The following is a 24,336-nucleotide window of genomic DNA, read 5'->3' on the forward strand; positions in this document are numbered from 1 at the left end:
TTCAGTCTACATTATATTACTTTGTGGAACCAAATACCATTCTTCCCAGAGTCCACTCATAAACCCAATTTTGAGATGTACATGCAACACATCGTACTCCCCCATCGAGTGACAATGAATATTTGTGGTGTGCTGCTACAAAGGAGCAGTGTCACCACCTGACGTGCCAATAATGTCATACAATTTTGGGAGGCGGGCGAGGTGGTTACAACAGCCATGTTCTCTAAAGTAGCCACACTAGCCCCGCAGAGTGCAAATAGCAAACATATCTGCTCAATCTTTAAAAGTAAACTCCACAGCCCCCAGTGCTGTTTTTAATTTCTAGCTGCTCCATAAACTGGGCAGAAATAACCTTCATCATGTGAGTTAGTGTTCTTTCCCTCTTTCTTAATCCGGCCTAAAAATGGGCAGAAACAAATTGGAATGGTGCATCATGTATTCATTTTCTAGCAAAAAAATGTGATGATTTGTGTTGCCAAATAGAATGCAGCAATTGGCTTCTGAACTATTAATTTTAGTCAATCATCTTAAAAAAAAAATCAAAAATGATTTCCATATGGCAGTATCTCTCCTAAGTGCCAAAACAATGCAGATACAGGAGAAAGGCATGGGAGGAGACATAAACAGATTGTTGGGAGGGTAAGAGAATGTTCCGATTGAAAATCAGGGGAACCTTCATTAGATTGAACAAGTCGTCACACATATCAGAACAGCATTCTGATTAAGGATCACACCAGAAACAGTAACATATCATTTCACTTTTCAGATGATAGCTGATTTAATGTTTGAATAACATTCTTTTGTCCACTATTTTAGCATTAGTTAAATCCTGAATTAGAATAGTGGATAGGGGAACATTATACTAAAAGTTTAAAGCACTCATCTCTTAATATTACCACAGTGATTTTTAGGCTTCTAGGAATTTCTAGACAAATTATGATTTTCCTACTCTGGAATATCTATAATCCATACAAAGCTTAAAAGAAACTGTGAATCGGAGTTAAAACTTAAAATGCTGAAAATAAACAGCATCTGAAAAGAGAAATAGTGGATGGAGGAACACCATACAATTTAAAGGACCGAAATTGGTCAAACACATGGTCTGCCCATTTTTCGGCAGTCTGCGGGCAGTGCATCATTTTTTAACGCCTGGTACCGTTGGGGCTGAGTGGGCAGGAATTTCATCAAACTTTTCTTGGCGGTAAGCCGAGCGGGGAGGAGCGGAGTGCAGCCGGCGGTGAGGCCTTTTGACTCGGGAATCTTTGGCTCCCGAGTTGTGTGCATGCTGCTGTGAAGCTCCGCCCCCCCGAGAGGCACCGACGAGAGGCCAGAGACTGCCGGCCTGAGAGTGCTGTATGTGGGGGGGGGGGGGGGGGGGGGGAGGAGAAAGAGATCGCTGGGGTGGGGGGGGGGAGAAAGAGAGAGACTATGGGGGGGTGCGCGGGAGAGAGAGAGAGAGACGGACTGTGGGGGGGTGCGCGAGAAAGGGGGACTGTGGGGTGCGACACACTAATAAAATTTTTATTATAGTTAATTAATAAAGGAGTAAATAAGGCTTTATTAGAACATTTATATTATTGCCTAACACTAGAAAATACTCCAATCCATTTAAAAATACATCTAAATGTGGAGAACTATAAATATCAAACAAACCTGTCAGCTCTGTGTACATACTGCCCACTTAAGATCGACTTAAAAGCACCTTCTCCAGGACAGTATGCATTTCCGGTGGGATGTCATGAATTTTGCAGTTTTGGGCGCTATGTCGGCGGTATGCGCACCGCCCGGTGGTATGTCACTGATGAATTTTCCGGCCGGCGGTGGTATGTAGGTGTTTTTTGACTAATTTTGCATTTTTGGACTGTATGTCCACCAATTTCAGGCCCTAAGTGTTTGCTATCTCAGACAATAGTTTCTAAGCTTCACACACTCAGAAGACCTGCAATCAATCTCCAGACATGGGGATAATTGTAATCCCTGCTCCCCCCGCCAACAGGATGGGTAATATTTATTAACAATTGGGCAGCCTGACCTCAACTGGCCCACTTCTAGTTTTAATGGGGGCTGGACGACCAACCAGCTCTCAGGAGGCAGGTTAGTCCATGGAGGCTTTAAATAACTTAAAAAATTTTAACACCTGTAGGCCGGGTTTTCTGGGCCTGCAGGAAGGTGTGAAGGACCAGATTCATCAGGTAAGTGCCTTTGCAGCACTGCTTGTGGGCTAGAAAGAGCAGGAGTGTTTTTTCCCAGCTCAAGAAGCAAATCTGCAACTCCCTCCACAATCTGTCCGACCCACTTCTGCGATCTGTTCAACTTTCCCCCCACTAATCTGTCGAACCCTCTCCTGCGATCTGTTCAACCCTTCCCTGAACGCCCCCCCCCCCGATTAATCTGTCCAACCCTCTCCTGCGATCTGTTCAACCCTTCCCTGAACCCCCCCCCCCCGATTAATCTGTCCAACCCTCTCCTGCGATCTGTTCAACCCTTCCCTGAACCCCCCCCCCCCGATTAATCTGTCCAACCCTCTCCTGTGATCTGTCTGCACCCCCCGTGCAATCTGTCTGACCTCTACACCTTCCCCCACCTCCTCACACCACTCCCCCATGTCCGCTATCTGTCCGACCCTCGACTGCGATGTCCGAACCTCCCCTGCAAGATCTGCACCCTCCCACCCCAACCATCTATCCGACCCTCCTCTTCGATTTTTCTCCCCACAATGTCTGTCTGAACACCCGCCACGCCGCCCCCCCCCCCCCACCCCCGCACCTAACCATCTGTCCAACCTCACTCAACCCGGCCATTTGTCCATCCTCCTTCCAGTGACCAAGGCCCTCCCAATCACAGGTCCCCGGCTGCAGCTTGGAGCTGCAGGCTCCATGCCCGAAAGCCATCCGGCCTTCAATCTGGCTGGCTGCAGCTGGGAAAGAGGGAATCAAAAATAAAAATCAGGTCCTACCATTACATTCGTCGGGACCTCCAGGAAATCTGCACTTTCGGTTTCCCCGACACTAAATCTCTCCCTCGCACCCTTACCGTCTCCGTTATCGGGGCCATAGGGTTAGCTGGGAAATGTACTTCAGAACCCAACTTCAAAGGAAATCCTTAAAACAGCAAATCTGCACAAATACAATACTGCAAAAAGAAACTTTCCCATGCACTGTATGGTGATTGAGGTACCTTGATTGAAGGTCTGGTGGACTACAGTAAATTGCAGTACAATGTAATAAAAGCAGCTTAGTAATTTTTTCTTTTTTGGCAGAAATCCAATAATTCCAGTTTTTGAATAAAAACTCTACGCTAACTTAACAAATATGAGAACCATAGCCTAAAACATATCCCATTCCTCCCCCACCTCCCAAATACAAGTCTACATGATATGAAAGCAGTTACAGTCCGATAAATGAGAAATTATTCTGTGCAAAATGAAACATAAATGGTGCAACAATCATTCAAACACTCCATTATCAAGCAGAGATTTTACGATTCCTTCATTATTCTAACACAGCTACTAAGAATATGTCACCACTTACCTTTTACCCCATCTTTAAGTGCTCGCTGCCATTAGCATAGATTTATTTGCTCTGAATTTATTATATTGACATTTCTGATAAGAACAGCTGCCAGTTTGATGGTATCAACAAAGGTGGAGACTAATGTCCACCTGCTCAATCAATCCACAGCTCAACCCATGAAACTGGCTGTTCCTCATCCAATTGATAATATATAGAAAGGACTGAGGGTATCTTAACAGATCGGTTGGTATTGGAATGAAAACAAAAATGAGTAATACTGATACTTGCCACTAGATGTCACGAGTACACTGTATTCTATTATATTTACAGGGCATGGAATGCTAAAAACACCTGGGATTAGACTATAATATACCAATTCTTTCTGCATTTAGACACTTTGAATCTAACTCTGAAATTAGCTATGATTTTTTGCATGCATCATGGCAGTTTCAGTGTCTTTTGCAATTTTACTGCAAAGTGCCATTTTTAATGAGAAGCTTGCCCCCGCCCTAATTTTCGACCTCTTGAAGGTGCTTTGCCTGCCAGCTACCTTCGGGTGTTTTGCCCAAAGGCATTGTTTGGGTGTGGGCACACATTGACTGAAGGGAGGCTATTTTACTAAGAAGAATTATCACAGCTAAACCCAATCCTGTCCTCACCCAACATCCACATGCACACTTTCCAGTAAAGCTCACTGGATAGTGGTCAGGTGCTGGAACAGTGACTGATTTTCCCCTTCTCTCCCACCCCAGCAGAGGCCAGCTACCTCAGCACAGACCAAGGATCAATACTTGGACTCTTCTGGTCTGTCTTGCTCACTTGTACACTGGGCAGCCATCAGAGGTAGACTATAAAGCATTTTTATTTGAGGGTTACATTTAAAGGGGCACCCCATTGCCTTTGTACAATAACACAGAACTTTAGGGCAGTATCTGTACACATGCAATATAATGTTTCTGAAAGTGAAAATCTTTGGGCTCAATTTTCCCCAGTGATTCGTGCCGCTTTTTTCGGCCTAAGTTTAAAAAAAAGTTTCCCCGATCAATTTGAACCAGCGTAATTCAAGTTAGTTACGATTTTTTTTTTAGGTACGTTTTTTTTCAGCCAAAGGGGGCGTAACCTGCCACCCGCGCCAATTCTGGCCATTTAGGAAAGTTTGGCCAGTTGAGAGTTACTCCAGTTCATCTTAGACCAGCGTATGTGGCCTCTGTAGAAAAACCTTCTGGAGAGTTAAGGAAATTGGCGCAGGTAATTGCAGCAGATGCCCGAACAGCAGCAGCAGGAGAGGAGAGAAGCCTTTAGGGTATAGTTAGATGTGGGGACTGGGAGAGGGGGGAGGCGGGGGGAGGCCATTCGGCCTGGGATAGGTGCATTGGGAGTGGATCGGGAGGCCACTTGGCCTGGGATAGGAGCGGGGGAGCGGACCGGGAGGCCACTTGGCCTGGGATAGGAGCGGGGAAGCGGACAGGGAGGCTGTTCGGTCAGGGCTAGGGAGCAAACTGGCAGACCACTCAGCCAGGGCTAGGGGCAGTGGAACAAACCAGCAGGTCACTCGGCCAGGGCTAGGGTCGGGGGAGCGGACCGGCAGGTCACTCGGCCTGGGATAGGAGCGGAGGAGCAGACCGGGAGGCTGTTCGGTCAGGGCTAGGGGCGGTGGAACAAACCAGCAGGTCACTCGGCCGGGGATAGGTGCGGGGGAGCGGACAGGGAGGCTGTTCGACCTGGGCTAGGGAGCGGACCAGCAAGCCACTCGGCTAGGGGAGCAGACCGGGAGATCCTTCGGCCTGGGATAGGAGTGGGGATCGGCATTGGGAGGGAGTTGGGGGGGGGGGGGGGAACTTTAATAATAAGTTGCTGCAATGTACTTTAATGTGTTTGTGAAGTTGCTGCAATGTATTTTAATGTGTTTGTGCAGGTTGCGAGCTGAGCTGTGTCACTTTCCAGCCTCAGCCCGCATGGTGTCCCTGGTTACCGTGGCAAACCGGTCTTTTTGGCGCAGATCAAGGCTCTGCCCCCAAAACTAAAGGACAGGTTAGGCTGCCCCAAAATGAAGAAATCAAACCGAAAAACTTAGAATATTTTTTTTTGACGTACTTGGGCTCCCAAAAAACGGGCGTAACTCTTCAAGTAACCAAAAAAAAAGCTTTGGGGAAAATGGAGCCCATTGTCTGAAAGTGAAAATCATTGTGTCACTTGAATTTGACATAAAATGACTTGTGGGTCTTCTGGATTATTTCCTTCCCAAAAATGTAGCAATTCCATCAAAAATTATTACAAAATAATTAAATATCCCACTAAATAAATGGGCCAAATGGTCTGTTTACCAGTGACAATGACAATGATCTTTTATGGCAGTCATGCCTGTGATGCTTTTGTCAAGGATATGTTAGGTGACCTGTGCAATGTTGAGTGTAGCAGTACGGTAGCATGCACTGAAGCAGGGTAAAAGTGAAACAAAAGATTGGAATTTAAAAAAAAAATCAATCAATTACAATTTTCTTTCACTACAATAGCACCAACTGAGGAAAAACTGTCATCTGGACAGGCAGATTTTGGCTGGTTCCATGATACAGAGTGCAACTCAAACCCAGAAATGTCTTGGCTAAAAATTCAGCTAATGGAAGCTGTTTTTGAAAATCCTGAATTCATGCTATTAATTTAATCTCAAAATTATGATGATCCATTCTTTTTCTCCCCATTATCCTCTGCTGAAGGCACTGATTCTTAATGAGGGAAAGGTTCCACTTGTACTGGCAGCCATCCAGTACCTCGCTCAATTAGTCACTCTTCATGTGTGAGCCCAGACATGAAGTATCAGTAGGCTACAGAGGACGTTGCAGTCAAGCCCAATATTGTTCTCAGCCAACATCCACATTTTCGAGCAGATGTCACTGGATAATAATTAGGAGCAGGATCCGAGCTAACTTTCCCCTTCCTAGCTCTTGACTCCGAGGCCATTTGTGATCCTCAAGTTACCTCGACTAAAATCAGTCAATTCAATACCAGTGGACGATTGAACTTGGGACCTTCCTGATCCTTATGGCCTAGTACTACACTGGTTGCCTTTATCAATCAAGAGAAGCTAACACTCCCTTACTTTCACATGAGCTGGTGCCACTGAAGAATGACAGATGATATGATAAGCAAGGCTAAGATTCATCATTCCAACAGTCAATTACAAATAGGGGGCATATATTCTGGATTTTAAACCATTGGATATTAACACATTTGATTAAGGAATCCATTGCTTGCTAGAATTTGAATGTTAGTCATTTAGACCAAAAATGTACTTTAAAGAGTTCTACATTTCAGATGTTGCTGTTTTTGCATGCTCCAAGGGATAAGCTCTCCCTCAAACACTTGAGCTGCTCCTCTCCAAGTTTGATTTTGTCCTCCAGCTCTCTCTGTTCAATGATGAGAGCAGATTTCATCTTTACAAAGTGGGTGTAATCCTGGAGCTCATCCTCCGACAGGTGCTTGACCAGGATATTATGGACAGTGTGCTCCCTGCGATCCACATGTTCCTTCAGCTCTTTGGCATCTTCAAGCTGCGCTGCGAGTTGTTTTTTCTTTTCAGTCAGTGCATGCTGCAAGTTAAAGTGAATAGTCCTGGTCAGTTAGATTTGCCTTCCCCTTCAGTTTTTTTCTGCACTTACCTCTATTGTCTCCCAGCCACTGAGTCATGCTAGGATACAGACCCACAGGAGTCAGTAATCTTGTGGCACCTTTCCCAAATAGCTAATATTCAGTGTGAACGCAGCGAATGCCAGCATGCTAGATAGTTCTGGCAGGCATCACAGCTGGGTCTCAGTCTGTTCTCACCCCATGTCCACACAGGTTTTCAACAACGTTACCAGATAGCAAATTATGATCGGGGACATTGGTTTTATTATGATATGAAACAGAGTAGATGAAATAGCCTTTTTTTGGCTGTCAAAACTACTCTTTAAAAACAAGATGCTACAGATCATCTCAAGTAATTGTATTTCCTCCTTATGGAGAAGTGACCAGCTACCTACCAGGTGTGCAGAGGTCAGCTAATTCAATCCAGGGACATTCGCAGTCTGAATACCACACTAGGCACTGCACACACTCACTGGAACATCAGCAGAATCAAATGTATTACTGAATTACTGGAGATTTCTGGTATTGTTGGCTGTTTGAGGTGAGGAACTTCTTCTACCCTATATTTTTATGCACGAGGAGTGTCAAGATTGTCATAAGAACATAAGAACATAAGAATTAGGAACAGGAGTAGGCCATCTAGCCCCTCGAGCCTGCTCCGCCATTCAATAAGATCATGGCTGATCTGGCCGTGGATTCAGCTCCACTAACCCGCCCGCTCCCCATAACCCTTAATTCCCTTATTGGTTAAAAATCTATCTATCTTTGACTTGAATACATTCAATGAGCTAGCCTCAACTGCTTCCTTGGGCAGAGAATTCCACAGATTCACAACCCTCTTGGAGAAGAAATTCCTTCTCAATTCGGTTTTAAATTGGCTCCCCCGTATTTTGAGGCTGTGCCCCCTAGTTCTAGTCTCCCCGACCAGTGGAAACAATCTCTCCGCCTCTATCTTGTCTATCCCTTTCATTATTTTAAATATTTCTATAAGATCACCCCTCATCCTTCTGAACTCCAACGAATAAAGACCCAGTCTACTCAATCTATCATCATAAGGTAAGCCCCTCATCTCCGGAATCAGCCTAGTGAATCGTCTCTGTACCCCCTCCAAAGCCAGTATATCCTTCCTTAAGTAAGGTGACCAAAACTGCACGCAGTACTCCAGGTGCGGCCTCACCAATACCCTATACAGTTGCAGCCGGACCTCCCTGCTTTTGTACTCCATCTCTCTCGCAATGAAGGCCAACATTCCATTCGCCTTCCTGATTACCTGCTGCACCTGCAAACTAACTTTTTGGGATTCATGCACAAGGGCCCCCAGGTCCCTCTGCACCTCAGCATGTTGTAATTTCTCCCCATTCAAATAATATTCCCTTTTACTGTTTTTTTTCCCCAAGGTGGATGACCTCACACTTTCCGACATTGTATTCCATCTGCCAAACCTTAGCCCATTCGCTTAACCTATCCAAATCTCTTTGCAGCCTCTCTGTGTCCTCTACACAACCCGCTTTCCCACTAATCTTTGTGTCATCTGCAAATTTTGTTACACTACACACTGTCCCCTCTTCCAGGTCATCTATGTATATTGTAAACAGTTGTGGTCCCAGCACCGATCCCTGTGGCACACCACTAACCACCGATTTCCAACCCGAAAAGGACCCATTTATCCCGACTCTCTGTTCGCCAGCCAATTCTCTATCCATGCTAATACATTTCCTCTGACTCCGCATACCTCTATCTTCTGCAGTAACCGTTTGTGTGGCACCTTATCGAATGCCTTTTGGAAATCTAAATACACCACATCCATCGGTACACCTCTATCCACCATGCTCGTTATATCCTCAAAGAATTCCAGTAAATTAGTTAAACATGATTTCCCCTTCATGAATCCATGCTGCGTCTGCTTGATTGCACTATTCCTATCTAAATGTCCCGCTATTTCTTCCTTAATGATAGTTTCAAGCATTTTCCCCACTACAGATGTTAAACTAACCGGCCTATAGTTACCTGCCTTTTGTCCGCCCCCTTTTTTAAACAGAGGCATTACATTAGCTGCTTTCCAATCCGCTGGTACCTCCCCAGAGTCCAGAGAATTTTGGTAGATTATAATGAATGCATCTGCTATAACTGCCGCCATCTCTTTTAATACCCTGGGATGCATTTCATCAGGACCAGGGGACTTGTCTACCTTGAGTCCCATTAGCTGTCCAGCACTACCCCCCAGTGATAGTGATTGTCTCAAGGTCCTCCCTTCCCACATTCCCATGACCAGCAATTTTTGGTATGGTTTTTGTGTCTTCCACTGTGAAGACCAAAGCAAAATAATTATTTAAAGTCTCAGCCATTTCCACATTTCCCATTATTAAATCCCCCTTCTCATCTTCTAAGGGACCAACATTTACTTTAGTCACTCTCTTCCGTTTTATATATCTGTAAAAGCTTTTGCTATCTGTTTTTATGTTTTGCGCAAGTTTACCTTCGTAATCTATCTTTCCTTTCTTTATTGCTTTTTTAGTCATTCTTTGCTGTTGTTTAAAATTTTCCCAATCTTCTAGTTTCCCACTAACCTTGGCCACCTTTTACGCATTGGTCTTTGATTTGATACTCTCCTTTATTTCCTTGGTTATCCACGGCTGGTTATCCCTTCTCTTACCGCCCTTCTTTTTCACTGGAATATATTTTTGTTATGCACTATGAAAGAGCTCCTTAAAAGTCCTCCACTGTTCCTCAATTGTGCCACCGTTTAGTCTGTGTTTCCAGTCTACTTTAGCCAACTCTGCCCTCATCCCACTGTAGTCCCCTTTGTTTAAGCATAGTACGCTCGTTGGAGACACTACTTCCTCATCCTCAATCTGTATTACAAATTCAACCATACTGTGATCACTCATTCCGAGAGGATCTTTTACTAGGAGATCGTTTATTTTTCCTGTCTCATTACACAGGACCAGATCTAAGATAGCTTGCTCCCTTGTAGGTTCTGTAACATACTAGTCTAAGAAACAATCCCGTATGCATTCTATGAATTCCTCCTCCAGGCTACCCCGTGCGATTTGAGTTGACCAATCGATATGTAGGTTAAAATCCCCCATGACTACTGCCGTTCCTTTTTCAGATGCTTCCATTATTCCCTTGATTATTGCCCGCCCCACCATGAAGTTATTATTTGGGGGCCTATAAACTACGCCCACCAATGACTTTTTCCCCTTACTATCTCTAATCTCCACCCACAATGATTCAACATTTTGTTCATTAGAGCCAATATCGTCTCTCACAACTGCCCTGATATCATCCTTTATTAACAGAGCTACCCCACCTCCTTTCCCTTCTTGTCTATCTTTCCGAATCGTCAGATACCCCTGTATGTTTAATTCCCAGTCTTGGCCACCCTGCAACCATGTTTCTGTAATGGCCACCAAATCATACCCATTTGTAATGATTTGTGCTGTCAACTCATTTACTTTATTTCGAATGCTGCGTGCGTTTAGGTAGAGTGTTTTAATCCTAGTTTTTAAACCATGATTTTTAGTTTTGACCCCTCCTGCAGCCCCTTTATATTCAGTGGCCCTTTTTGTTTTTTGCCTTGGGTTTCTCTGCCCTCCACTTTTACTCATCTCCTTTCTGTCTTTTGCTTTTGTCTCCTTTTTGTTTCCCTCTGTCTCCCTGCATTGGTTCCCATCCCCCTAACCATTTAAAATCAAATTTTAGTATCAGTAGCTGCAAAGAAGAATTTGACACATTGGTTGCCTGAGCGAAATAATCTATGTTCATTGTGGCTTCTCTCACTTTTGACTAGACCCAAGTAATTCTCGGCAATCAGTGACACCACCACAGGTGTCATTATCATGCAAAATGTATTATTCAGGATGATGTGAGAAAAGGGTCTTTGATACCCTTCGATAAGGACTGGATTTGAAACTAGGTCAATATTTTGCTGTATTTGTAGCCAATAACAATGAAATGGATGGTGTACTGGGGCGGTGCAATGGAGCACTAATGCACAACTAAGGGAGTGGTGGAATATCTATTTATTCCATAATTCTCTACAGAGTTCTCATATAGGTTGGTTGCTTTTTCGTAAGTAGGAAACAAAAATTACCCTGGTTGTTTTGCAGCATTTGTATTTAAAAAAATATATAAACGAACAGTTCTGGCAGCCAGGTAAAATCTGTTTTGTCCAATGTGTTTTACATCACACTATGCCTGGTTAACAATCACATGTACGGTTCCCATATTAACCAGTGTCTTATTTGAGGACCACACACCAGAATGTTGCAACATGCTGTACCAGGGAGTGATGAGACATGGATCCTCACACAATTTCAATCGTGCCACTGTGTCAGGTGTCAAGTGGAAGCCAGGCACTTCTTTGAAAGACAAAGGGGGAAAAAAGGGCAAATAGTTGTATAATTAGTCCCAAAGTTGCAATAGACCCCTTTCCCAGCATCCGGTTACTATTCCCTTCCTCTCTGTTGCTGGAGAGCAAGAAAAGGAGGGGAGCAGGACAGAGTGTTGAACTTCGCAGATATCCCACCTGCTGATAACAGGCTGTGAGCTGAGGCTCAAGAGCACATGAAGTACGAGTCTGCTGAAGGAATAGATGACAGGAAGGAGGAATGCAAATGGCTGTTGGGCTGCATTGAGAGTACCACCTTTCTAAAGGCAATTTCCTGAACAACACCCACAGAGAGAATAATGAATATATGTTAACTGGCATTTGCTGCCACTACATACCCTTTCTTCCTCACTTGCGTCAGGACCCAGATTATTTAAGGCATTCTCTACTCTAGCGAGTCGACCTGAGAGAGACAGCAACAGATTCACGACTTTATCCAGATCCCCGATGAACATTCGGTACTTATCAAACTCATTTGGTTTGCAGACTTTGTTCACCATTCTTTCAGCCTCTTCCCCTAGGGCACAATTCGCACTGATGTCTTCCAGAAGGCTCTTTTGGGCTTCATGCAACACAGAGAGTTTTCTGCTGAGACTGCTGATCAATTGTTGCTGTAGAAATCGATGAGAAAAAAATATTGGTTATAAAAGAGCTTGCTTACCCCAAAATGATTTGAAAATGTATTTTCTCCACATGGCATATGCTATCCCTTAGCAGAAGCAATGTACACAGGCCTGGACCAATGTAATGGCTGCTGGGCATGCCAGGGGCAGGCTTGCTTTAAGATTTTATTCTATCTTTCTTCCTGTGGCTTTGCTTGGCACCTGCTTCTCATCATCGGAGACTATTCTGCATCTAGGAAATGCGCATTACCTTCTTTTCTATCAACTTCTTGTCCTCTTCTTCCTCCTCCTCCTCCTCCGAACACTCTTCAGCCATTTTGGGGAGGTCCTTCATCTTGTTCAACAGCTCAGCCTTGGCAGCGGATGTGCTATAGTAGGTGGAGCAAGTCGAGCTAACCATTGATGATGTTGGGGAGGTGGCCTGTACAGTACCCCTGCAAAGAACAGAGAGTCAGTTATCACTTTCCTCTGTTGATTACACTTTTAAAGATTTCCCATTTTTTTCTGTCTCTTTGTTTTTCAAGATTTTATCCCAGTTTACCTTCTTTAGTTCCACCCTCATTTCCAATCTATTTAGTCTTTGTCCTACTCATGTCATTCTCGATCCTAATCGTGAACCTTACAATGTTGTGATTACTGCTACTAAGATGCTCTCCTACTCTTACTTCACCTATCTGTTCTAGTTCATTACCCATTACAAGATCTAGTAGTGATTCTTTTCTTGTTGGGATTTTTTAAGTAATGAGTGAGTAAGGAGTCCTGTATACACTATAACAACACGATTCCCTTTTCTCCTTTCGCTACTTCTCCCGGCCAGTTTATTTGGGGTAGTTGAAATCTCCCATGATTAGTATTCTATGCCTCCTTGTAGATTTGCCTACATATTTTTTCCTCCAATTCCCTTCCACTATTTGGTGGTCTATAGTATACCCCTATTAGCCTCATCTTTTAACGCAATCAATATGGATTCTGTATCCACCTTACTGCAAGTTACACTTTTTTTTTTCCAACTGCCATTGTTATTTTTAACTAGTCCACCTCCCATCCTGCCTTCCCTTTCCTTCCTAAATGTGTTATATCCTGCAATATTTAGTTGCCAATCCTATTTTCTATGTAGCCATATTTCACTCATTCCTACTATCTCCAGATCCTCCCTACAAATTATTGCCTCCAGTTCATTCTGTTTTGAATACTATACATATGTTGTACCAACAGTTTAAAATACATCCACAGCACTGTGTTTGAGGACAAACCAAGAAAAATCAGAGGCATGTTGAAGTGCTCAACCTTGATCACATCAATAAGATTTTGCTAGGAGGCATAGATGTTTTAAAAGACCAACATTTTCAGTTACCAGGCTGATATTAACTTATTTGAGAGACTGATATTCAGGGGACTGATTGACAGTGCTTTAGCGCCATTAAATATAGCTACTTCAATTACAGGCTGCAGTTCTCTCTGTGCCAGCTGCAAACAACCTAATTTAAATGAGTACAGTCAGTCTCACGCTTCTTTTACTTGGCACAGCTCCACAACACAAATACCACCCAGAATTCTGCACCAATTGGCACACATTGTCAGAGGTACTAAAAAAAATGGCAAGCACAAAAAATGCAAATGCTAATGGGGTGCAGCTTGAGATTCGGGTACAGGCAACTTTTATGCAGTGTAAAAGGTAAATTGCTTTGCATCTAACCACTGGCATCAACAGCTATGCATTCTGGTACATCAGTCAAGTAGCCATTGTTTATATACCAGCCTATATAGTGTATACAGTGAATGTCGGTAGTCTATTTGATGTCCACATCCAGGGGTCCAATCAAAATCAGTAACCCTAAACTATATTCCTCCTTCTCCAACCCAAGGGTTATGAAGTCAACTGTTGTGCTCAAACTGGTGCTATTATTGTTTGCAACTAACTAAGCACAGGCCCGGAGTAAAACCTGTGACCCTTGGGTTAGCTACCAGCCAGTAGTGGGTACAAGCCCACTTCTGACCTTTCCCCCAAGCCACTGGTCAGTTCTGCTCAGATGTCTCACATCTCTCCTGTGTCCTGACAAAGGGTGAATTAAGCAGAAAACTAGACATCAGGTCAGAGTCCAAAAAAATGCCTGCCTGAAAACATGTTTTCAAAAGGCAGAGAAATAACTTTGTTGGCCACTTGTTAAATATTACCAAGGAAACATATCCCCAGGATCCAGAACAGTCTCTGTAGGGGGCTAAGGCTTTACTAATAACTTTCTCATGATATTTCTGGCAAGTGTAGTGGTGTGTCCTGCAAATGATTTAGGCCCCTCCTGCTCTTACACAATATGTGCACACAAGAATTGAAAAAAAATAGAGGACAGCATATGTACCCAGTGTGTAGCTGGGCTATATCCAGAGTTCGAATCGCAGTAGTGAGCTAGTTGATCTCAGTAGAGATAGTGGTACTGACCTCAGTGCTGCGACCTTGTCACTCTCCTCCCTGCGCCCTCCACGCCCCCCACCCTCAGATTAGGGAAGGAAAACAAAAAAAACAAACTCAGCCAGGATTCCTGCTTATGATTGATGTTCAGCAATCTCTGCTGGAAGTGCATACATGTGGACAGGATTGGGTTTAACTGTGATTCCTCCAGCAGTCGACTAGCCCATCAATGCTCACACAGGAAGAATGACCACTGGGACAAGATACTTGAGTGTGTCCATTGTCCATGGAACTACGTCCCAGTAATGAGTCTGCGGAGAGGGTAGAAGAACTCCTTCTACCTTTTTTGGCCAAAAGGGCTTCTACCCTGCACTGTGATCAAGCCAGCTGCTACTGGGTGTTGAAGAGATACCCAAGAACAACCTTCTCTGATTTCCCCATCCCTCTCACTCATATTTTTCAAACTACCAGAGGGATCAGAAGAATGGAGGAAACTTCACTAGTCCCTATCCGCAAGCATAAACAAACGAGCAAGTGTTTGTTGGAGAGGCAATAGGGCTATTGTACAACTTCTCTAGCTTCTGGAAATATGCTGAATCAAGAGTGGATTTCCACTTGAGGGTGAAATGTGAGATGACGGAGACTCTTTGTCACTATGTTGTCTATCTCAGATAAATGCAGAGCTGAGAGAGTAATCTACTGATCCAAACACCAGCATGCTAGTAGAAGTGGATGTTAGCAAAGGGAGCAGGAGCAGATCTTCCTTTTGCCTCCATACTGATATAGTGAGCCATTTTGTGGTATCCAACAATAACATAGCAGTTTGTCCTGTATTATGGTCTGGAAGTATTCCAAAGTTAGTTTTATTGCTTTAAGTTCCAATCAGCTGATGTGTCATGTTGACTGCTTGCTCAGAGCCCCTTTCTCTTGCTGATGGGTGCTCTGCTCTGCTCTGTAACTTCGGTTAATAGTGGAAGATTGCCCTGTAGTACATTTCTTCAATGATCATATGTATTTAAGTTGCTGAGGCCCAGTCAGTCCTTACTAGTTAGGAAAGGAGAGGGGCTATGTGGGGAGATGACTGACTAAGCAGGTTTAGCTGAAGTGGTCAGGTACTACAAAATCTTAGAAGATTGCAGCACAGGACACCACCGTTCAGCCCATCATGTCTGTGCCAGTTCTTTGCTAAAGTAATCCCAAACTAATCCCATAGTCCTGTATCTTCCTCGGCTTCAAATATTTATCCAGTTTTCCCCTGAACAATACAATGGCCTGTGCTTTTACCACTTCCTCTGGTAAAACATCTCATGCCTTAACAATCCTCCGTGTATAGAAATTTCTCCGAACCTCTCTCCTCACTTTCTTAGTGACCATTTTAAATTGATGATCCTTTATCACCGACTCCCCAGCCAGGGGGAATAGTTTTTCTCCATCAAAATCTTTAATAATTTTAAATGCCTCAATTAAATTTCCTCTGTTCCAGTGCAAATTGTCCCAGTACCTCAAGTCTCCCTTCATAAATGTAGCTTCCAATTTCTGGCATCATCCTGTTAATCTATGCTATGGCTTTAATACATTTTCTACATTGAGGCTTCCAAAACTGCACACACTAACTGCAGCATAACCATTTTGTATCAATTTATTAATTCTTTACTTTTGCACTCTATGCCCCTATTTGTAAAAAATTATTAATATCCACACCTTTCAGCGTCTTTCCATTGATTGTATAGTCCCATTCCTTGTTTTTCCGACCAAAATGTATTACCTTGTACTTCTCTACATTAAATTGAATCTTCCAGCTGTCCTTCTGCTAACTTGTCTATGTCTTCCTGAAGTTCTCCCTACTTTTGCATCATCAGCAAATTTCAAGATTGTGCTTCCTAGACCCAAGTCCAAATCTTCTATACACAAGGTCAAATGTCGACCCAGCACTGCCCCCTTGATACACCAATTCTAACCCTTCTCCAATCCAAGCAAAACATATCCTGTTTTCTGACCAAATAACTTTCTATCCATGCTAATAAATTTGCTCTTATGCCATATGCCCGATTTTTTCTAACAAGCCTCTCGAGAGACCTTATCATGTGCCTTCTAAAAATCTTTATACATCACATCTTCTACATTCACTTTATTTATCCATTCAGTCATTTCTTCAAAACAGGCTGTTGCTGGGAACTACAAAAATAACTGCTACAAATAGCAAATAAAAGTTTGTTCGGATCCACAACTATTCTTGGAAAGAGGAATTTAGATCCCCCGAATTTAGATCCTCAGTACTATAAACCAATCTGAAGGTAGAAAATCCACTTGCTGGGTTATACAGAACAATATCCCGAAAAATATTGGTTCCTGACGGATTGTAGCTGGATCTTCCTGTAATTGACCATACATTCTAATCTTTGGACTGTAACATACAACTGTACTGGCAGATCCCAAGCATGGGGCTTGGAGGAGTCAGTTGTCCAGGTAAGGATATTCATGGAGAAGCTGCATCCTGAGATATCCCTAGAGTGGATAGGCACTTTGTGGAAATCCTAGGTGCTGAGAAGAGGTTGAAAGGGAGTATCCTATACTGATAACTTTACCTTGCATCTGAGGAACTCCCGGTCAGGTTATTATCTCCATCAGTCTCCATCATTTAGGTCGATGATCGAAAGTGCAAAGCCAAGATCATTTTGAGATATCTTTCATGATTTATGGCTTTGAAGGCCTCCCATGCATGCTAAGGGAGATACTTACACTTTGGTTTAATTATCACAGAGGAAGTATAATTCAAAGGTTAGCTGGTGCCAACCAACAATAGAAATGCATCAGCAATAGACTTCTTAACAGTGTCAGGGATTCTGAACTGAGCAGCATCTAACCGAGAGAAGCTCCTATTCATCATCATAGCCAGTCCCTCGAAGCGAGGATGACTTGCTTCCACGCCAAAAATGGATGAGTTCACAGGTGTTTCAATGAAGGACCTAATATTCCAGGTCCCGAACTACATCGTGAAGGGTGGAAGATGCCTGTGTGTTGATTTTTTTTTTTAACGTGTGGTGGCCGTTGCACACCAGCCACCACACGGGCTTGACAGAGCTCGGTCTTGGTCCAGTGGCAATGATTAACCTGGACTAACTGGAGACCAGATTTGCTGCATGACCTAGTGCACACACATCGCAGTGTGGGCTGGCCCGTGCTGCCCCTGGGCTCTCACCTCGTCTAGGCCCCAAGACTGACAATTACCTCCTTGGAAGTATTGGATGTAATCTGCCCTGGATTCTGATGGAACGCGATGCTGATGACTTTTAGGTGCAGCTGGTGCATTGTTTACTTTGGAGCAATGTGATTTTAGTAGAGATAAACTCTTGGTAAAGTGGAGTGTATAAGGTTTCTGGGCGCTGGTTGATGCCATTTTCTAATGTTGCCAAGTCTCTGATACTATGCTGGTGTTTACTTGCCATCAATCAGTGCAAAATTGTGTTTAGCAACTGAGTGTAGATGGATTTCTTAGACTTGATGTGCCAGTCTGTTGTGATTTGAATAATATAGGAAACAATGCCGCCATTCCTTATAGTGAGTGCGCTTAGTGAACCCAAGACAAATTTAGTAAGTTGTGTTTAGGTACAAATATTTTATATGATAATGAGCATCAGTGATCTTGAATGGACTTTTGCACTTTGATGGTATTTTGGATTCAAACCTAGCCCCCCCCCCACCCCCGGTCTAAAAACAATCAGTGTGCCAAGCCAATGCACCAACCAGTCCCTCAAGGAGTCCTCTGGTTGGCAAGATTGATACATAATTACAGCAACATGTTAATGAAAGATGCTACTGAGAATGGATTTCAGATCAAGCCTCGAGGCTAAGACACACAGATACGGACCTTGTTTGAGAATTGCCCTCACACACTTATCCAAAAATAAACCAAATTCTATTGACTTCATGTTGAAATAATAGCGAATCAAGATTCACTGCTGTTCTTTTTGTACATTCATAACAGGCATTCTCGAATATCACAGAAGGTCATCAATTGACAAATTACATGAGGTCTCGCCATGGATCAAGGGACTTTCTAATAAAAAGTTTGCCAAATTAACTTTGCGTGTTCCAAATTGTGACTTGAATTTTATCCGGACAAGGAGACAGGAGTAGCTCAAAAGTGGAGGACAAAAGCTCACTTTTAAGCTTATATTCCATTTGGGCAAGTTACATGCTCTGCTACTGCATCTATAGAGAGTGGGAAATCAGGCCAGTGACCTCCTAACTCATTCTTGTGCACCTCCTGCCAATTGGTTTCTGAATGGATGTGACTGGAGCTCAGGAGCAGGACCCTAATTCTATTCATCCTACCAAAGAAGTTGTGTAGCATGGGGAAACAAATTTTAAAAAGGGATAAAAGCCATGACAAACTGGCAGCGCGCACCTGCGGTCCGCTTCCGGTTCAGTGGTAACTGTCACGTCCTTTAAAAAATTGCAAATTGTGGAAATATAGTATAGCAGTCAGATTTGAATCTATTTTCCAAGTGAAAATGAAAATGAATTGTAGTCATTCTGTAGCATAAAGTGTTGAAGATACTTTGATATTTGCAATCTCGTCAATGTCTGTCAGGAGTGGGGGGAGGAGGGGAGGGGGAAGGAACAATGACAGAGAGTGGAAGGGTGGGGAGAGAAGGTTAATAAATGCTTCAGTGCTTCCAGGAAGCTAAAAATTCCATTGGAAGCTGACTGCATCTCCATCTGTTCCAGTGTCCAAGTGCACCATAACTTACAACACTGTGAAACATCCACAGCTGTCCCCGAGTAACTATATTGTCCATTTATACGCATGGAAGCACTTTTGTAGCAGCTATAGTGTAAATTCTCAGCTGGATTAAAGAGGAACCATGACTATAACTGTGGTTAAATAAAATTCACAACAACTTTTATTTATATAGCGCCTTTAACATAGTAAAACGTCCCAAGGTGCTTCACAGCAGTGTTATAAGACAAAATAGATAAATTTGACACCGAGCCACACAAGAAGAAATTACGGCAGATGACCAAAAAAAGAGGTTGGTTTTAAGGAGCATCTTAAAAGGAGGAAATAGAGGCTGAGAGGTTTAGGGAGGGAGTTCCAGAGCTTAGGGCCCCAAACAGCTGAAGGCTCGGCCAGCGATGGTTGAACAGTTATAATGAGGGATGCTCAAGAGGGCAGATATCTCGTGGGGTTGTGAGGCTGAAATTGATTACAGAGATAGGGAGGGGCGAGGCCATGGAGGGATTTGTAAATAAGGATGAGACTTTTGAAATCAAGGCATTGTTTAACTGGGAGCTAATGTAGGTCGGCAAGCACAGGGGTGATGGGGGAGTGTGACTTGGTGCGAATCAGTACACAGGCAGCTGAGTTTTGGATGACCTCAAGTTTACATAGTGTAGAATGTGGGAGGCCAGCCAGGAGTGAGTTGGAGTAGTCAAGTCTAGAGGTAACAAAGGCATGGATGAAGGTTTCAGCAGAAGAGCTGAGGCAGGGGTGGAGGCAGGCAATGTTACGGAGGTGGAAAAAGACGGTTTTAGTTAGCCGCGGATATGTGGCTGGAAACTCATTTCAGGGTCAAATATGATGCCTAGGTTGCGAACAGTCTGGTTTAGCCTCAGAACAAAGTTGCCCATAACTCAGCTCTAAATAGGGCCATAAGTATGACCGAGGTGGGAAATGGATGTATGATCCTATCGCCAACACTATCTTACTAATTTTACCAAGCCTCTTGCTGAGGTATGGTTTCCCAGGTGCCAGCAGGTACTTTGCCCAAGTGGCTATTTTTCCTGGGGATGCCCATTCTATCATTGAAAGAGAATCATCGCCAAACCCAAACCTGTCCTCACCCAACTTCTAGAAGCACTTTTCTGGCTCATTGGACACTAATCAAGAGTAAGAATTTTGCTAAATTGTTCTTTTCTGTAACCCAGGATCATGGAGACCTATTGTGCTGCAATTGCTGCCTAGAATGAGATCAGCTAACTCAGCACAGACTGGTGACTGGATCTTGATCTTAACAAGTTCAATAACATTACATGGAATCTGGAAGATCAAGAAGAGACTTACTTCTCCTGGTTAACATTCAGGCTCAGCTGTAGTGGATTCCGTTTCTTGCGATCACGTGCCCGTGACAGTTCTTCTTTGCTTTCCGGAAAGATTCCACCCATCAGGTCCACAGCACTCTTCATCTTTGCGTTAGGATCCAGAATGTCTGCCAGAGACCGGTCTTTTCCTGCAATGTCTCTCACCAGCTCCTCAGAAGTCAGCTCGGTGGGAGTTGTGCTCTTCACATCTGAACAGCACCTCACAGTCTCAATCCCCTCACCAGGATCCTGAGAGGTGCTTTTTATGGTATTCCTTTGCGGTTTGATGATAGGTTTTATGTAAATCTCAGAATCTTCCCATCTCTCGTCCTGTCTGCTGATAATACTAAAGTACGACTCCCCGCATCTCTGACAGCCCAGATCCACATCATTCTTTGTAGATGGCACGTTGCACGGGAGATCGAGTCGGTCTCCTTCAAAGGGCCCGTTTCTTCCGCCTCTGGATGTCACCTCCCCCATTGGATCTATTAATTTTCGAGTTCTAAGGAAACAGAAATGAATACTAGATGATGTTGCACACTAACGACCTCTGAACTCGTGCTTCAACTAAGCTGCAATTGAAGGATCAGCAGCACCAGATATATACGATAAAGCTCTGCAGGGGAGACCACGGAAATCACCAAATGGGACATTGTCATCCTCACAAAAAGAAGAGATTCACTGGCTGCTGGTTGGGATACATTCTATTTATGCACATTTAAAATTAGGATTTTAAAGCTCCTCAAGGTGGTGCAATACTGAGCCACACAAACTGGAAGGTTCCAAGTTCGAACCATTATATGTGTGGAATTAGTTAATCTCAGCTGGGCCAGTGTTAAGATCCAGGTACTACAATTGGTTCCAATGCCCCTGTAGCAGGGAGTTGGGGCAGAAGAAAGGAAAAAAATTAGCTCGGATTCCTGCTCCTAATCATGGTCCAGTAACCATTGTTGGAAGGTATACATCTGAGGACACTGAATGAAATACAATTGAGCTCAGCAATAATCATAGAATGATACAGCACAGGAGATGGCCATTTGACCCACTGTGCCTGTGCCAGATCTTTGAAAGCTATCTAACTAGCCCCACACTCCGCTCTTTCCCCCTAGCCCTGAGATTTTTTCCTTTTCAAGTATTTATCCAATTCCCTTTTGAAAGTTATTACTAAATCTGCTTCCACCAGCCTTTCAGGCAATGCATTACAGATCATAACTTGCTGTATAAATGTTTTTTCCCTCATGTTGCCTCTGGTTCATTTACCAATTAATCTTAAATCTGTGACCTCTGGTTACCGACTCTTGTGCCACTGAAATCACTTTCTCCTTATTTCCTCATCAAAACCCATCATGATTTTGAACACCTCTATTAAATCTCCCTTTAACTTTCTCTGCTCTAAGGAAAGTTGAATAGCCTGCCAATACTCACTGTCTAGGCTCACACAACAAGGTACCACAGGGCTACACTGGGTCATACCCAGCATGAGCTAGCATCAGAACTGGGTGGGGAATTATTTTAAAACATTTTATGATGATTTTTGTGTGTGTTACTCAAGCTCAGAGCTGAAGAATTACATATTTTCTACTTTAAGGCACACAGTATAAGCATCGAGTGCTCCCAAGTCAGCTACAGCATGAGTCAGGTGTCGCTCCTTCTGCCCTCACCCATCAATGGAAAATGGCAGTCACTCTAGTGGTCCGTCATGTGCTTTCAAGGAGCCAGATTCATAACTGGACTGATAGACCTGGGAACAAGTTTCTTGTCACTCTTGGCTATCAGGAGACTCAATGGGTAAAAGTATACTAGGGGTTACAAACCCTCAAAATTAATTACATTTCAATTTATATCAAACTCAGTGATCTGCCAGAGGGATCACTAAACTTTTTACTCTCCTCCTCAAAACATCAAAGACACTTCTCCTGCATGAACACTCAACATTAAACTAGCCCTCGAAGCACAGTTCCTTTATGTCTTGCAAGGTAGTACTCTTATCATGGGGTTGCTTACCAGACCTCATCTCTACTGTATTCAGACTGAATGGTGTGTTCATGCAACATTGCACAAAATATACCTTTAAAATCCTTTAAAGATATCTCAAAACAAAATGACAGGAACAAAAGTAAGCCATTCAGCCTCTCAAACCTATTCCACTATTTAATTAGATCCTGGCTGATCTGTACCTCAACTCCATTTACCCGCCTTTGACTCATATCCCTTGATAGCCTTACCTACCAATCTCAGTCTTGAAAATTTCAATTGACACAGCATCCACAGCTTTTTTGGGGCAGAGAATTCCAGATTTCCACTACCATGTGTGTGCAAGTGGCTCTTTGTCCTCATTTACAAGCCATTCCATGACCCCACAACACTGGCCCCTGCAACCTTCTCTGCCCTTACATTCCAGCTCACAACCTCCAATCTTTCAACTCTGGCCTACTCTGTGTTCACTGGTTGGTGCAGTTTGTTTATTTCAGCAATTAATTGTATTTGGTTATCTGTGCCACTTGCTTTCTCCAGTGAGAGGCTGCATGTCTCTTCTTGGACTCTGCCAATGCCACTCTATAGCTCTAAATTTACCCAAGTAACTCTTCTTCAGGCTTCCCCTTCCTGTAGATAACAGCCCTGGTTCCACTCCCCACAAAGCAAGATTTGGACCCAAGTCTCACTACCTGGTGGACTTGCCAATATCAATCAGAGTACTAGGGATATGTGATGCAATTCCATGTTTGAATACCTCCAATTCGGTTTCTGTGCCTGCCACAGTACCGAAACAGCTCTCATCAAAGTCACAAATGACATCCGTTGTGACTGTGACAAAGGCAAACTATCCCTCCTCGTCCTTCTTGACCACTCTATCCTTCTCCAATGCCTCTCCACTGTCGTCCAGCTGAGTGGGACTGCACTCGCCTGGTCGCATTCCCTTATCTGTAATCATAGCCAGAGAATCACCTGCAACGGCTTCTCTTCCCGCCCCCGCATCATTATCTCAGGTGTCTCCCCAGGTTCTATCCTTGGCCCCCTCCTATTTCGCATCTACATGTTGCCCCTTGGTGACATCATCCAAAAACAGTGTCAGTTTCCATATTTACGCCGACGACACCCAGCTCTACCTCACTACCACTTCTCTCGACCCCTCCACGGTCTCCAAATTGTTAGACTGCTTGTCCGACAGCCAGTTTTGGATGAGCAGATATTTTCTCCAATTGAATATTGGGAAGATCGAAGCCATTGTTTTCGGTCCCCGCCACAAACTCCGTTCCCTAGCCACTGACTCCATCCCTCTCCCCAACTTCTGTCTGAGGCTGAACCACACTGTTTGCAACCTTGGCGTCATATTTGACCCTGAAATGAGCTTTCGACCACATATCTGCAACATAACTAAGACCGCCTATTTCCACCTCCTTAACATCGCCCATCTCCGCCCTTACCTCGGCTCATTCGCTGCTGAAGCCATGAAATCATCCATGCCTTTGTTACCTCTAGACTAGGTTGTTCCAATGTATTCCTAGCTGGCCTACAACATTCTACTCTACGTAAACTAAAGGTGATCCAAAACTCGACTGCCCGTGTCCAAACTCGCACCAAGTCTCGCCCACCCATCACCTGTGCTCGCTGACCTACATTGGCTCCCGGTGAAGCAACGCCTCGATTTTAAAATTCTCATTTTCAAATCCCTCCATGGCCTCACCCCTCCCT

The 24,336-nt window shown here is 43.8% G+C and overlaps 1 protein-coding gene across 1 annotated transcript in view; it reads right to left on the bottom strand.

Annotated features, from left to right (window-relative positions):
* Positions 1–5,706: 5,706 nt before the first annotated feature.
* The window catches only part of LOC139265529 (protein Shroom4-like), a 179,119-nt gene continuing 160,489 nt past the window's right edge, over positions 5,707–24,336 (bottom strand). The window contains exons 7-10 of the mRNA XM_070882560.1: positions 20,627–21,145; positions 12,403–12,586; positions 11,868–12,140; positions 5,707–7,099 (exon numbers count right to left, since the gene is read on the bottom strand). Coding sequence (XP_070738661.1) covers positions 6,821–7,099; positions 11,868–12,140; positions 12,403–12,586; positions 20,627–21,145 — 1,255 coding nt within the window. The 3' untranslated portion in view covers positions 5,707–6,820. The remainder of the gene's footprint in view (positions 7,100–11,867; positions 12,141–12,402; positions 12,587–20,626; positions 21,146–24,336) is intronic.

This window comes from Pristiophorus japonicus, chromosome 6 (assembly GCF_044704955.1).
Source record: "Pristiophorus japonicus isolate sPriJap1 chromosome 6, sPriJap1.hap1, whole genome shotgun sequence".
NCBI lineage: Eukaryota > Metazoa > Chordata > Chondrichthyes > Pristiophoridae > Pristiophorus > Pristiophorus japonicus.